The 16,728-nt window shown below is 37.4% G+C and overlaps 1 protein-coding gene across 5 annotated transcripts in view; it reads left to right on the top strand.

The window, feature by feature from the left end:
• The window catches only part of NAALADL2 (N-acetylated alpha-linked acidic dipeptidase like 2), a 1,363,661-nt gene that overhangs the window by 1,002,728 nt on the left and 344,205 nt on the right, over window positions 1-16,728 (top strand). For all 5 annotated transcript variants that reach the window (XM_059163440.1, XM_059163438.1, XM_059163439.1 and 2 more), the window contains one exon: window positions 12,903-13,046. In XM_059163440.1, coding sequence (XP_059019423.1) covers window positions 12,903-13,046 — 144 coding nt within the window. The remainder of the gene's footprint in view (window positions 1-12,902; window positions 13,047-16,728) is intronic.

The following is a 16,728-nucleotide window of genomic DNA, read 5'->3' as shown; positions in this document are numbered from 1 at the left end:
TACATATAATTATTTAAAATATTCTGACTCTTCTTTACCTCCAGGACAGTTTTCTTGCTATCTCCGTGTCATTAATAGGACTTTCATTCTTCCGCACATGCGGGATTGAAACCTTACTTGCTGCTTCTGTCACCTCATTGTCTCTGTTCTGTTCAGGGAGTTGCCAAGTGTTGACAATTCTACTTTTCCAGGTTTTTTACATGAATCTTTACCTTCCTACTTCTAGACATTTCCTCATTTGTGTAGCTGTTAATTCTTCTTGAGAAACAGCTATAGCTTCTAACACTTCTGTGTTAGACCCTTAATTTCAGAGTCTAAAAGAAGCAGACTGAGCCCAAGTCTATTGCTTACCAGCTATGACTTTCAGCTTCTCAAAGTTTTTGAGCTTTAGAGTCATTTCAGTGGAAAAGAAATCACATTAACTAGGTTGAAAAGTTGTATCATCATGTATTAAGTGTGGAAATGGAATGAGATGCTATACACTGAGTGCAAGCTCTGGGTCTGGCAAAAAGGGGATCCATTTTTGTTGTTTTCATTGTATTCCCTTTTCCTGGTATGTTGTTTTCTGAATATCACTCTCAGATCAGTATTTCTTAAATTGACTTTCATGGAACCAACTCTCTGCTCAAAACCCTATCAAAGTCCCTAGGGTTTCCCTAATATTCCCCATGCTTCTTTGTCCACTACCTCAACAAGGATGCTATAATTTCAGTCTTAATCTACAACATGAATTGTTACCTCCAGTTAAGCTTAACCACTTGCCATTCCCTTTACACACCTATTTTTTCCTGCCACATTCCATTTCATCATGTTGATTTATTTATTTTTTTATTTATTTTTGCCTAGAATCATCTCCCTTATATACATTTTCCTTATAGTTCGAAACTTACATATTGGATTAAAGGTCATGTCAAAGCCATGGACACCAGAGGTACAGAGAACAGTTCTAGTAATTGTGTTTTAGTGCTCTTGCTATTACTTCTATTTCCTTATAAGGAATCAAGGAGATTTGCTTCATGGGCCAAACTTTGACATACTAACCAGTGACCAGTCACAGGACCCTGCTTTTCCACTCACCCATTAGCAGTGAGTTTTTTGCTTCCACTGAATTCATCACTGTCTTTTTCAGGTACTGGTCTTGCCCTGATTTTTATTATATCAATTCTCTTCAGGCCCCCTGAAACCTCTTACCCCAATGAAGACCATAGGTTTTCTGGCTACCCTGAAACTCTTCCATTCACTGAGGAGTTAAAGTCATGAAGCCAGACATTTTGGATCATCTGTTCCTTCCCAGATCTGGCATCTCTGTTCCAGTATCAACCCAACTGCCACAAAAGTGCAGTGAAATAGAGTTGCTAAAGGGGTTCTGTTCTTGCTCTGGAATAACTTTTGGACTTTTTTTTTCTTTTCTTATTTAAGATCCCACTCATTTTCTACCTCTTCAGCAACATTCATAACATTTACTCAAAATGACCTGAAAGGTACTTGGTACATAGTGCAGGGTATAATATTACATCATTGGATTTTTAGGAATATTAAATGAAGAAGCTAGAAAAAAAATTTAGGCCAAAGTCACTAATTTTGAATTTTGTTCAAGCTCCATTACCATGAAAAAGCTTTTAAAAGGTGACTGTGTCCAGTGCTGCTTGAAATCCTACATATAAGAACTAACAAAGACACCACTGCTGTCCTTATAGAATGCCCAAGCTTATTAACTAGACCATTAGTACTATACTAAGCATAATGATGGCTCTCACTGTGTCGCTACAGCCTGTGCTGTGTCTTCAAAGAGTTACTATTTAGTGAAATAACCTTTCAGTACATGAAAAACATTACCTTAGTAAGGAAATAGGCAAATAATTATTTTAGGTTTTTTTTAAATGTTAATTTGGGTCTCATTTCATAAAATACTTTAGGAAATATACATGCAGTCCAATTGCTAAATTACGTTCGCCAAATTATAGCTTATTTTTTTTTAAAGATTTTATTTATTCATTTGACAGAGATCACAAGTAGGCCAAGAGGCAGGCAGAGAGAGAGGAGGAAGCAGGCTCCCTGCTGAGCAAAGAGCCTGATGCGGGACTTGATCCCAGGACCCTGAAATCATGACCTGAGCTGAAGGCAGAGGCTTACCCACTGAGCCACCCAGGCACCCCAGATTATAGGGCTTTTAAGTAAGAAAATTCCCACATGTATAATTTGAAAAGAAGAATTAATAATAAAGTTTTTTTTTTAAGATTTTATTTATTTATTTGAGAGAGAGATAGAAAGTGAGTAGGGGGAGGGAGGAGAGGAAGAGGGACAAGCAGAGAGATATTCACCTCAAAGTCAGATGTAACCATCTAAATACAAAGAGCCTCTTTCAACATTAAGATGAGAAATATTTCAATTAAATTCCTGTCTGGATTATAAAGTACCATACGGCCATTTGAAACACATTTTAGAGAGAGAACTATTAACTTACTTAAATGATTGCTCATGGACAAGTTTAGAATCAAAACCTTAGAAATGGAAGTCCTTAGATATTGTATACATGATGAATATAAGACTGCAAAAGAGGTGAAAAACTTTCCCAGAGTGACTTCCTATGTAGGAGTAAGGACCAGATATTGGTCTTTGTACTCAAGGCAAGTGTCCCTTTCTTGTGTCAGTGTTTTCGTGTCAAAAATAGAAGATCCGTAAGAAACAAAAAGATCTGGAAAGTACTGCAAAAATATGTGATAGCTCATTTAATCTAACATCAATATTAGGATAGCAAGGGTTAATTATTTTCTACTTTTATTATCAGAAATATCTAAAAAACTAAGTAAATCCAGAAATAAAGCATTGGTTTTCTGCCTGTTCATCTTATCAGCCTCATAAAATAATGTATTCATTCTCATTACAATCTGGTATGAAGAACTTTATTGTAAATTAATGGTTGCATACTTTCACAACAACCAAAAAACAAACAAAACCCATCCACAGTTTATTTGCTATCTTATGAAAAATGCAAACTGCACTTTTTCTAAAATGAGAACCTTTGCAAATCATTCCGATGTTCGTACCCTTCAAGTTTGAGATGGGAAGCTTCTCGGGGGAATGCCTCTGAAGAGGATTGCTTTGCTTATATTACATGTAATGTGCAGATGGCCAATTATTCCAGTTATGAATCTAGACTACTCTCCTTGAAGTAAAGAACAAACTAGATATTTTATCTGTCTCTTAGTTTGCTTTTCTTGATATAGTTTATGGTTTGTTTCCAAATGATCATGTTCTTGGAGTGCTTTAAGAAATGAAATAGTCTTAGACAAATGAGAAATACAAAAAAATAGAAATATTTAGACTTTCAGGGAATGGGAAATTGGTTCTCATATAATCAATTATTCCTCTGAAATAGAATTCAGAAAATATTTGTCAGCATCTGAATATTACCACTGTCATTGTATATCTAAATTTTCATTTAAAAATGACAAATTTGGGGCACCTGGGTGGCTCAGTGGGTTAAAGCCTCTGCCTTAGGCTCAGGTCATGATCCCAGGGTCCTGGGATGGAGCCTCGAATAGCATCAGGCTCTCTGCTTAGCAGGGAGCCTGCTTCCCTTCCTCTCTCCCTGCCTGCCTCTCTGCCTACTTGTGATCAGGGTCTGTCAAATAAATAAATAAAATCTTTTAAAAATGACAAATTTGTAGATACAAATTCAGTGAGATAAACCCTATGCCAAAGGAAGTGCTATTTCTTGAGTAGAAAGGATCAGATTACAAAAATGTAATCTGATTAATTATGGCCACCATCTACTTGAAATATACGAATGGACTATGAAGTAATTTATCAGTGTGTCATAAAGTCAGGAAAAACCATGTAAGTTATTTATAAAAATGTATTCTCATAATTCTCTAAGTAATGATAAATTCAATTACAGGACACACCAGCTATCAACTAACAATTTAATTAAATATTATGCTTATGTCCTATATACTGGGCCAAAATGAAGCATATCACCTCACTTAACTGCATATTAACTTTTTAATACAATAGTAAAAACTCTTCCTTACTTGAATGTTTATTGCATAGCCACAAATATACAAATAATCCAAGCATATTTGTTTGAAGGGAGAAAATGATGATAGTTTATATTTTAAAGTTCTTTGCCCCCAATAATTTTTTAAAGATTTTATTTATTTATTTGAGAGAGAGAGAATGAGAGAGAGAGAGCATGATGGGAGAAGGGCCAGAGGGAAAAGAAGACTCCCTGTTGAGCAGGGAGACAGATGCTGGAATTGATCCTGGGACTCCAGGATCATGACCTGAGCCAAAAGCAGTTGCTTAACCGAATGAGCCACCCAGGTGCCCTCAAATAATTTCAATTTACCAATACAAATCTTGAATATCTAAACATTAAAAAAAATGTCTTTAGTATTGAGAAAAGTGGCTAGCTCCTTGTGAGCCTGTGTCATATTCATTATTAATAATTTTGAATAAGCTAACTGGAAAGAGAGAATCCAGATTAAATTAACAAATATTAATATAAATATTAACAATATTAACAGATTTTTCTTGTGTATTTTTTTAAATAAAATTGTACTCTACATGGGGGCTTAAGTGGGTAGGAGAAGACTAAATGAAACAAGATGGGGTTGGGAGGGAGACAAACCATAAGTGACTCTTAATCTCAGAAAACAAACTGAGGGTTGCTGGGGGGAGGGGGTTTGGGAGAAAGGGGTGGGATTATGGACATTGGGGAGGGTATGTGCTTTGGTGAGTGCTGTGAAGTGTGTAAACCTGGTGATTCACAGACCTGTACCCCTTGGGATAAAAATATATGTTTATAAAAAATAAAAAATTAAAAAAAATAATTGTACTCTACATAATCTGTATGATCTTTTAATATCAGATTGTACAGACACTTTGCTTTATAAATGAGTGTATTACTTTCTATTCCCTTTATGACTTTTTGTAACACGTGAGTTAAGCATTAAAATATTGTGATAATTACTATGGAATATGGCAATATGCTTAGCTTAAGAGAGGACCAGTGAAATGAGGAGATGAGACCATCCGTGTCTTCAGTTTAAGGATTTTGTGATTGCAAGTTTCATATCATGAGTTTTATATTTATGATTAGACAGAACAAAATTATTCACTTGAACTTTGGTCTGATCATTCATCCAAATGATGCTGCTCTTTACTGCGTAGTGGGCTAAACCATGGGAATATAACAGTGAATCAGTCTCCAAGAAGCTTATACGCTGGTCAGTGAATAAAAAATAAAAAGGAAATTAGAGGGACTCTTGGGTGGCTCAGTGAGTTAAAGCCTTTGCTTTCTGCTCAGGTCATGATCCCAGCGTCCTGGGACCGAGCCTTGCATCGGGCTCTCTGCTGGGCAGGGAGCCTGCTTCCTTTCCTCTCTCTCTGCCTGCCTGTCTGCCTACTTGTGATAGCTGTCTGTCAAATAAATAAATAAAATAAAAAAAAAAAAAAGAAATTAGAAAAAAGCAGTGTTTACCAAATGTCTGAGCAAGGATTTACATGTGGGCATGTTGGTGTCCCAGAGTAAGTGACATACAAGAGTTGGGTAAACTAGCGTTGGCCAACATTTTTTTTTTAAGCGAGGGAGTTGGAGGTGAGAGGGAGGAGGAGAGAGACGGAATCTTAAGCAGGCTCCATGCCCAATAGGGAGTGTGAGGTGGGGCTTGATCTTACAACGCTGAGATCACGACCTGAGCCAAAATCAAGAGTCAGGCCCTTAACATACTGAGCTGCCCAGGCGCCCCAATATTGGCCAGCTTTCAGACCTACAATTTATATTAGTTTGAGGGTAGGCAGGAAATAGTTGTTAATTAAAGAAATAGTAATTCATTCTAGTTATGAAAATTATCAGTGAAAACATACTGTAAAAATATACACATACGGGTATATGCGGCTATGTGTGTATGGATGTACGTATGTATACACACATAGAGACACAGAGAACTCAGATGAGCTCCAAGAAATCTACATAGCACAACACATTTTTAAGTGTTAACGATTTCCTTTTTAATAATAACCTGAACAACACAGGCTGAATTTGACTACCTTGAGGGGAGACGGTGCTATTCGTAACCAGCAGGTTATGAGATGCTGAAGTTATAAAAGACCAGTTGTATCTACAAGGACAACAAAATGACTAGCCAATTTAGCACACTGGTCATTTCTGGAAAATAACTGTAAATTTGATGAGCTAAAATAAAAATGAAAGAACATTTGTGCCAGTTATTTAATGGTCTGATTTCTGTCAAAGTGGCAGTTCTCTGGAGAAAGTCAAATCAGGTATTCTGGGATAACATCACTGATATCAACTTGTTCCTTTGCCATCTGGGTCTTTTTACAAAAGTGCGGCACAAAATGTCTTTTTAAAAATCTCTGCTTTATAAGCTCTCTGATTGCTTGGTTCGCTGGCAAGTAGGAAGTATTTACATTTTACATTTGTCAGTCTTCTACTATAATGAATTATAATACTTGAAAACCAAGGGGACAGAAAAAGAAGTCAAATCAGTTGGCTCTTGTAATATTTACTCATGGCTGAAATAAAGTGCTTAATGTAATTCTGATCTCAAATCGCCAAATTTATCTTTGGGGAAAGGACAAAACAAAGAGAAGTGTTCCGAGTCCAACTTAAACTTGTTATTTAGTGATAGCATGCGAGAGCAGGCCTTGTTTCCCATTTTGAAAGAGCCTCTGAGAGAAATTTTTGATTTGGGGTTTATGGAGATAGTTAAGATAAGTTAAGAGGCTGTTGTCCTCTTTAATTTTGGGGAAGGTGAGCAAACATGAGCTACTATTTATTTATTTTTCTTCTTCATCCTGATTTTTATTATCTTCTTTGCCATGAAAATCATGTAAATTGTGCTGTTGAGAAATATATAATGAGTTAGGCCAGTGCTTATCAAATGTGCATAGGAATCACCTGGGGATCTTGTTAAACTACAGATCTAGATTCAGAAGGTCAGGGGTGGAGTTTCAGATTCCGCATTGCTAAGGAGCTCCTAGACCTGCCTGTGCTGCCTGTCCAAGGACTACATATGCTGAATATAAAGAGTCTGTAGGATCTATGCTTCCCTTATGTAGCAGGATCTTGGTTTACACACACTGTGCTAGGGGTTGAGTTCTCCTCAGCTTGGAAACTGTACTATCCTTTCCAATGACAGCATGTTATCATCACTGATCCATACAAGGCTCCTCTTGCTTTATTTGCCAGCATTATTATTATTTTTTACCTTATTTCACTTCTTGGTGCATTAATCTGAGGATCCCAGTGTCTAAGATTTCTGGTTTCTGAAGACTTATCTTTTTTGATATTCTTTGGGTAATCGATGCTTGGGTGTATGCACTTCTTCAGCTGAATTTAAAAGAATTCCATTTTGCCATACAAGAAGAGCAGCTGTCAGGTAATAGAGTGTTCCTGCTTTATTTAGACACCTAACCAGGTATGATTGAAGAGGGCATCAACAATTTGAAAAAGCGTAATGAAAAGCCTACTAAATATGTGCAATTAGAAAACTTCTCACTTATTTTTAAACCTCATTTCTTCTAAGTTTCATCCACTGTGGTTCAGGCTGTCAGCCTCTAAGGTAATACCCTTTTTATTTCATGAAGTCCAAGTAATGAAGGCCATTCAGTGCCACCTTGGTTATTCGAGTATAGTAGATGGGATGACAATCTTGTAGAGTAAAATTGTTTATACATTACATTTGACAGAGTGAGTCAGGGATGAAGTCAAACTTGGGCCTCTATGTCCTGTTTTCTCTTTCCACTACATGCATGTAGTCTTGGGTCTGGGAATTGGATTATTGGTGGCATGGATTGATCTGGATCTTTATTTGGATTGCAACGAGTACATAAAGTAAAGAGAGAACTGTCTACTAAAAACAAAAAACAAAAAACAAAAAGTTACTGTCAGTCTTTAGTAGGCATAAACAATGAACAGGGCATGATATCTATGTTATAATCTAAAAGTTGAAGTGCTGTGGTGGCTGGGTGACTCAGTCAGTTAAGTGTTTCCCTTCGGTTCAGGTCCTGGGGTTGAGTGCCACGTCTTACTCCCTGCTCAGCACTGAGTCTGTTTTTCCCTTTCCCTCTGCCCCCACCATGATCTCACTCTCCCCCCCCCTCAAAACAATAAAATCTTTAAAAAAAATAAAATAAAAGCTGCAGAGCTAAGAGGTAATGTCAACATCTTTTCTGTATGGTGTCCTTTCCATCAGGTACACAATCTGCCTGATTTTCAACACATACCTTATAGTTCATAAATGTGTTTTAAAATATAAATGAATAAAAATGGTGTATGTATTCGCTCTTATTCAAAGCCTCTTAATAATGCAAGAAAATAAAATTCTCAGCTCTTCCTCAATAAATGAGTTAAAAAATAACATTTATCCATAATTTAATCTTAGTATACTGTAAAGTCCTGCTTTTACTATCTGCTCTCAAAAGTGAACTGTTTGTCAAACTTCCATTAAGCTGAAGGTGAAAAATTAATGAACCACTTCAGATATTTCAAAACTAATGCAAGTCTATTAGTCATTCAGAAAAAAAAAAAAGGCAAAGATTTAAATACATTCAATTAGGGTTTAGGGTTCACTCATATTTAACTTTTAAATATATTGTTTCATATGCCTGATAGAGAATTATAGAAAAAAATGCAATTATTGATTGTTTCATTAACAGATAAATACATCTCAGATTATTTTAATTATAGAGATAGTATTTTTTTTTCCACATAAAAGATAATGTTACAGCAAGGTTAACCAGTGAGTTGATGGGGATAGATTTTTTTTTTTAAAGATTTTATTATTTATTTATTTGACAGACAGAGGTCACAAGTAGACAGAGAGGCAGGCAGAGAGGGAGAGAAAGAGGAGGAAGCAGGCTCCCCGATGAGCAGAGAGCCCGATGCGGGGCTTGATCTCAGGACCTGAGATCATGACCTGAGATCCTGACCTGAGCCGAAGGCAGAGGCTTTAACCCACTAAGCCACCCAGGCGCCCCCCCCTTTTATTTTTAAGATTTTATTATTTATTTATTTGGGGGGTAGATGGATTTTGAAATTCTATGTAATATTTCCACTATGGGACGGCAGTGAGTTGGAGAAAAGGCACAAATGTATAGCAAGTGCAGGATTAATAAAATTATAATTTATTCTTTAGTTGTACCCTTGTTCCATCTTCAAGGCACTCAGAAAACCAGTGAGATAGTGGCATTGAAACTATTTTTCAAAGAACTGCTGATCCTGTTGTGTTCCTGTCCTTGTACTTGGCATTGTGTGTTATGCAGTGATGGAGAAGACTTGGTTTTTTCTTCAAAGAATTTATTTATTTATTTATTAAAGATTTTATTTATTTATTTGACAGACAGAGATCACAAGTAGGCAGAGAGGCAGAGCGGGCTTTAACCCACTGAACCACCCGGGCATCTCATCTTCAAGGAATTTAGAGTTTAAAGAGGAGAAACAAGGTGATAAAGTGATAAGTATGAAATGTAATGATAATGTTAATTGGACACGAAAAACACCACAAAAAAGCACAGAAATACCACAGAGTGAGAGGAGAGCACCAGAGAAAGCTTCGTGTAGAAAGTGGCTTTTGAGTTGGGTTTCGGAGAAAGTGTGAAGTTCAGACAGTGTGATGCATGAGAATAGCTAGTAAAGGGAAGGGGTGGCTTTTGCAACAACATGGAGGGCCTACTTCGCAGACTATGTGGGAGAACAGCTTATGTGTCAGCATAAAATGTATGGAGACGAACGATAGGAAATAACCTTCACACTACAAGGTCTGAGATTGTGAAGAGCCTTGAATGGCAAACCAGAGTCCGCCATTTGATCAGGAGAGGGGTGAGATCATGCAGCATTTTAAGAAGTTTCATTTTGTGTTGGTAACGTATCAGGACCTAATGTCCATGAAAAGATCAAAATAGCAGATTGCACATTTCTCATAAATACTATCTCACCATCCCATATACACTAGAGCTCCTGTAGGTAATGGCCAACAGAGAAAATCCATTCTGTAGTAGAAAATCAATCTTCTCAGAGTAAGAGGGGTATATCGGAGCTTTGCAGCTGGTGTGTTGAGGGACATCATCTATGCTGTGAGATATTAACCACTATGGCAACCTGGAGCAGCAGAGACTCAGGGCTGGTTACCTGAGGCTGATAACAGCTTCCTTGAGGTGTGAAAATTCCCTTCATATTTTCTCAGTGAGCTGAACGGCATCTTGTGCTGTGTGAGCCCTGCAGGGCCTGGCTTGGGGGCATGCAATGTCCACCGTTGCACAGGCCCCCATTCAGAAGGGCCACCCTTGATTAAATGCTCCGCTATTACTGTCTCGAAATTCTTTTTGAACAGGAAACCCCACATTGTCATTTTGCTCTGGGCCCTGCAAATTATATGGCCACTCTTGGTCCTATGACATGAAAATGGCTAGGAAGCAATGAACTACACTGTGGTCAAAATGCACTGTCATATATCCATATAAAAGGGGTTATTGGATTACGCAACCAGCACCGTGCTTACATAACAGAACTGATCCTGAGCTTAAATCTCTATTATTCTTTCTTGAAGCTATGATTGCTATGGCTGCCATAGGCTCAAGCTAAATATATATATATATTTTTTTTTAGCCTTGTGGTTTTCCAGATGATAAATTAAGAAAACACTTCTGTAACATATTTTCTCATTTATAATCTGCCTCCTGGAGCCTGGATACCAGTCTGGTTGGCTCTGCACCCCCTGCAGTCCTATCAAATTAAATTCTGAGAAAACCTTCGGCAATCGTTTTCCCTAATAAAAGTTCTGAAAAATAAAGCTCTGTGTTCACAGACGTTTTGGCTGCTTGAGAGAGTCATTCCATTGTGTATTTCCTCTCTGAGTCAGTATAAATATATCAGCTGAATACGTATTTTTTTAGTTCTTAAGCACAGTTTGGTTTATTCTCTCTATTCTCTTTACTCTGAGTACTTCTGGATTTTTCTTTTACTTCTGTTACATAGTTTTCTCTCCTTATTTTTATTTAACTTTCGTCTTTCTTCAAGTTAAAGATGAATCTATTCAAATAATTCTACAAAGTGAGTTTACAAAAATCTCAACATCTCCCCTCCTTCCTTATATTTTCTCTTTCTTCTCTCTCCCAGAGGCAAACACTCGATTTATTTCAGTACTTTTTGTCATTCTCTGCCTTTTATATTTACCTCTCTATATCAAAAAAACATGTTTATGAGTCGAATTCATTTCTTCAGTTTTATTTATTACCACTATGGATGATAAGGATTTTGTTTGCTTTCACAAGTCGCCATGGGTCATCACCCCTGACGTGTCCCTTTTTTTTTCCCCCCAAGAGTATCATTTTGTGTGTGTGTGTGTGTATGTGTGTGAGTCATTATGTATATTATTATGACCATGTAAATATTATTCACATTGTATGATGATTACATTTCTTTTTTGAACAACTTTTTGCTCCCTCTGAAGCTAAAGGTTGTCTACTGGTTAGATTTCTGATTTTTCTATGTATTTAGAAACTGCTCAGGTGCTAACTGTATGATCTCTACTGTAAATATTCTCTCAATACATTAGCACACATCTGTTTTTCCATTTTCCTTATCTTCCTGGAGATGTCCCTCCCTGAGCCTCCTGACCTCTTTACTCTTCTACTCATAAGCTCGGATGCATGTGTGCCCTTTTGGGATTGTCCTTGGCTAAGGGTGCCTACTTGAGAATGGCAAAGTTAAGTTGATTTTTAAATTCTGTGTAAGGATGGGGTTTATTGATTGATGGACTTTAACATAGGATATCTCTGGTGAGGTGTTTTATTATAAGCTTCCAGATTTTCAGTATTTTTATATAGTCTTCAATGACCTGGTCATATTTGCTACAAGTGAACGTCCTATTGCCCTACTTAGAAGGAAGGATTCTGGGCACCAAGACAGTAAAACATTTGATGAGTCTCTGCAATTATAAGACCATCCCACTTAAATATGAGATACCTCCACCTTCACTGTGTCTGGTGTCTCCCTCCCTATTCAGCATTCCCTCGCACTTTTCTGAGGGAGTGGGGGGAAGAATAGACACTCTTTGATTGAAGGCATGAATGACCACTTCAGGGGGAAGGAGACCTTCACAATCAGAATTTCATCAAATTCTCCTGTTTTCCCCCTCCTTTACCCATATGTTTTTTGTTGTTGTTGTTAATGTTTTATTTATTTATTAGAGAATGAGAGAGAGAGAGATCACGAGCAGCAGGGAAAGATACAGGGACAAGCAGACTCCCTGCTGAGCAGGTACACTCCCCCCCCCCCACCCCACTCCCCACACCCGAGTCCCAGTGTAGGACTTGATCCCAGGTCCCTGGGATCATGACCTGAGTCGAAGGCAGGCACATCACCAACTTAGCCACCAAGGTGCCCTCCTTTACCCGTATTTTAATAGGTAGGTGCTGTGACCATTTCTCAAGCCTTTTGGGTTCTATGGTACAAACTGCATTGCTTCTCGGCTTACTCTCTGCTCACTTAGGTTTTGGTCACTTTGGGTCTGTTACATCAATTGACACTTAGGTATCTGCTCTCTGGCTTTTAGAATCTTACTGCTGTTGTCCCTTCTCTAGGTCAGCCCTTGTGGATTTACACTCTTTTATCCCTTTGTTGTCATTCCAGTGGAGTCCTGTAGGAGAATGGAAGTAGATGTGTGTACAATCTGCCATCATTCTCTAGGATACATAATAGTATTTGGACAGAAGTACCTCAGATCATCGTTAATAAGTAGAGTATAACTAAGGAATAAACAAATGAACTCCGAGCATATGGTTCATATTTTAAATAGTCATTACAAAAAATGTCTCTTGAAGTGCTTTTAGTTTCTGTTGGCTAAGGTTTCTGTTCCCTTCTCTTTTTGATCCAGATGGAAGCTTTAGACAGAACCGATCAAACCTCACGTCTCTGCTGGTTCAGCCCATCTCGGCGTCTCTCGTTGAGAAACTGATATCTTCTCCAAACAGCAGAACCCAAACTGGTGTCTGTAGCCCTCTAGAACTTCCAAATAATGGTAAAGTATTTCATGTCTTTCTGTGTATTGTATAGTTTTTGTAAGGACCGTGATCGTTTTTAGTCTCTTGAATTGATATGTTTAGAATTATTCCTTAAAAAAAAAAAAAAAAAGAAATGCATTCTATTTTTTGATGAGGTGAGCATTTATTTCTCATCTGTGGCTCTTTAAGGGACATTTTTGGAAAGTAATTTTGATAAAGACAGAGTTGATCAAACTGAGAGATTTTAAAAAAAGGGGAGAAGCAGAAAGCATTTTAAACTGTAGCAAAGAAAAGCAGCTTTACAAATAAAGCATTTTGTACATTCACGAAAATCTGCTTAACAGAGCTTCCTCGTTTCAGCTTCAGCAGTCTGCTTGGCTGCCAAGATTCTGTGGATAGCAGTCAGCTATCTGGGGTATGAAGTCTTTTAGTAGAAAGCATTAAAGCCTAATTCCTGCGATTGACTAAAAAATCCCTGTGTCTTTACGCATCATCGCCTGAGAGATGCCTCTTGCACCACGGAACGGTTTGTCTGGCCTTGTTGGAACACACCGGATAAAACTGAAGTAGTTAAGCTGCCTGTGGTGGGGTGCAAGCTACAGGCTGCATCTTTCGTCTGCCTCCAGCCGCAGCATTAGAGTCCTGACGAAGAGACTCTCTTTACATACTGTTCAATTTGGATCTAGTCATTGTAAAATTCAACTGAGGACTCTTGTTTTTGCATCCAGGCCTGGAGGCTCAACGACCCAGATTTTATCTCTTCTGCTTTTCTCTTGACAACAAAAGCATTAAAAAGAAAAAAAAAATGTTTTGAAGACACCTAAAAGAAACCCCAAACCTGAATACATACAGGATTGCCCTCTGTTAGAGAGGCACGCATACTTTGCAAAGCCCAATCAATTGAGTGCCTCCTAAACTGATTATTGATTGAGCCACTAGGATATATGGAAAACACTGATAAGCCTGGGTCCTCAAAGCTGGAAAGAAGTCTTTGAGGAGCTTTTGTTTTGTTTTGTTTTGTTTTATTGTCTTTTATTTTGAGCCTTACAAATTGATCTTGGACTCTTATTAAAATATGTGAAAAACGCTATAATAATACTTTAGTTGTAAGGAAAGCTCTGGAGTTCTGAGACCAGATTTAATTAACTGGTTACTTCAATAAATATTCAGAGCCCCTGATGTGGTCCAGCCACTGTCCTGCCCTCAGTAAGCTGATAGTCCGCGTACTGGCTCCATGACTGCTCATACAGCATCATACAGCTGCTATTTCTGGATCTACAGAAGGTTATCTTACCTACTATCTCAGGTTAACCTGAGAATCAAGTTATGATATATGTCTCAGTACTTTTGCATACTGTAAAATGTTATATTAGCAATTGTCTTTCTAACCAATGAACTTTATCAGTTTCCTCCACAGTATGTTCAATATCTGTTTAATAATGTCATAGCTAAGCAAAATGGCACCCCATAGCTATATCTTTACAGTAAGTTACAACATGTGTAAAGCTTAGAAGAAAGAATGAGATGTGCATTGAAACCTGTTTTACAAATCCTTTTTTTTTTTTTTTTAAATTTTATTTATTTGACAGAGAGAAATCACAACTAGGCAGAGAGGCAGGCAGAGACAGAGGAGGAAGGAGGCTCCCTGCGGAGCAGAGAGCCCGATGAGGGGCTGGATCCCAGGACCCTGGGATCATGACCTGAGCCAAAGGCAGAGACTTTAACCCACTGAGCCACCCAGGTGCCCCTACAACCCCATTTTTAAAAAAAGCAACAAGAGGGGCGCCTGGGCATCTCAGTGGGTTAAGTTTCTGTCTTCAGCTTAGGTCATGATCTTAAGGTCTGGGGATGGAGCCTCACATCGGGCTCTCTGCTCGGTGGGGAGCCTGCTTCCTCCTCTCTCTTTGCCTGCCTCTCTGTCTACTTGTAGTCTCTCTCTTCAAATAAATAAATACAATCTTTTTTTTTTTTTTAAATATAAGATAAGCCTGCTTTTGTAAGGAATTATGCCATATCAAATTTTCCTCATGGATATAGTAGCTATTATTGTTTTTAGAAAAATTTGTAGATGTGGGTGTTTCATGTTTAACAGGCACTCCTTTCATCATCTTTTTAAGTGCAGGGTATTAACATTTAGATTTCCCAAATAGTGATGGAGCAGTATGAGTTGTTAAATTTAAATGAATCTTAAATGTAGGGTAACAAGTCTCTATCCATAATGTTTTGGATAATAATACTTATGATAGCCAAGATAAATTAATTAACTTATAAATTTTCTCATAAACAGATAAATACATTATTTGCTCATTCTGATATATATCAGGATGGGACATGGAAAGGATACAGAATGAAATGCTATATTTTGGAGCAATAAGAGCAATGCTTATAGTTTATAGAATAAAAATAATGTAAAACATAGTTATACCTTATTGTGGAATTTTCTTTTTCTTGAGCCTCAGTGTAAGAAAATTTTCACAGAGAAGTTAGGCAGGAGTACATTAAAAATATGTGTACAAATCAACTAATTATTTATTATACCCATTTAATCCTTTGTATATAACAAATCCAAATTCTTTATCATCCAAGCAAGAGTCTAGTGGAATTTTAACATCCATTTGCCTCCCCACCCCCTTTGGAACTGTTGCCAAAACTTCCCAGTAGTGTGAATATGTTTGGCCACATCCCAGGCTCTAGAAATAGATCCTCATTAGCTCAAGTCTGTTGGCATATCACAGGATGATCTTGGCCAAACAGTGCCAAGACTTGATTTCTGGAATTTATTTGAGCAATGACTCACTTTAACAGTATAGCTGAAAGAAAAAGCCTTTAGCCTTTTTGGTAACTTCTTTGGAACCTTAAGAGTTTAGCCTACCTGAAAATGGACCAACACAAGGAAGGTACAAGTGAGTAATGGGGGGAGGGGGAATAGAAAATCTTCTCCACATCATCTGAGCCTTAAAGCTTTGTCTGAAGGTGAACCAACTGAACTGGCCATGTCTATGAGTCAACACATCCCCTGCCCACCCCCCTTTTTTTTCTAATCTATGTTGGATTTTTAGTTTCTTGCAAAAAAAAAAAAAAAAAAAAAAGCTACCTAATTAAAACAGATAATGAAACTTAAACTAAACAAGAATATTTAATATCTACATTCATGAAATAGGTTCAACAAAATGAAGTAGAGAGCAAAGTATTTATACGGAAAGTCCTGAGAGGACTAAGACTTGTTTGAGGGATAGAAAAAGAAGCAGGAAAAAAGGTCTTGATATAGCAAGACTTATATATATATATATTTACACACACACACACACACACACACACACACACAAATGGGTTGATCAGATAACTGCATATTGACTGTATTTTATTTTCCATGATCTTGTCTTACTTTTTGTAGGCCTTACCTGTTGATCTAATAGGTTACTAGTCTTTGTCCTTGAGAATCAACCAAAACATGGGAATTTGAGTTATCAGTCTGAGTTTGTGGTTAAAAACGATGAATATAGTGGAAAAAGGTGAGGGGGAAGCTTAAAATCCATTAACTTAAGGCAAAAATTTTAAATGAATCAAGTTAAAAGAAACATCTTTAATATGTTTGATGAATCACTTTTGATGAATAGAAAAATGGTTATTTCTGTGTGTCATCAGTGATGACAAATTTTTACATAAGTAAATTTGGATCATCTCTTCAAATGGAGAAAT

Source organism: Mustela lutreola, chromosome 2 (assembly GCF_030435805.1).
Source record: "Mustela lutreola isolate mMusLut2 chromosome 2, mMusLut2.pri, whole genome shotgun sequence".
In the NCBI taxonomy this organism is placed as follows: domain Eukaryota; kingdom Metazoa; phylum Chordata; class Mammalia; order Carnivora; family Mustelidae; genus Mustela; species Mustela lutreola.
This window is presented reverse-complemented; position numbering and strand designations above follow the sequence as displayed.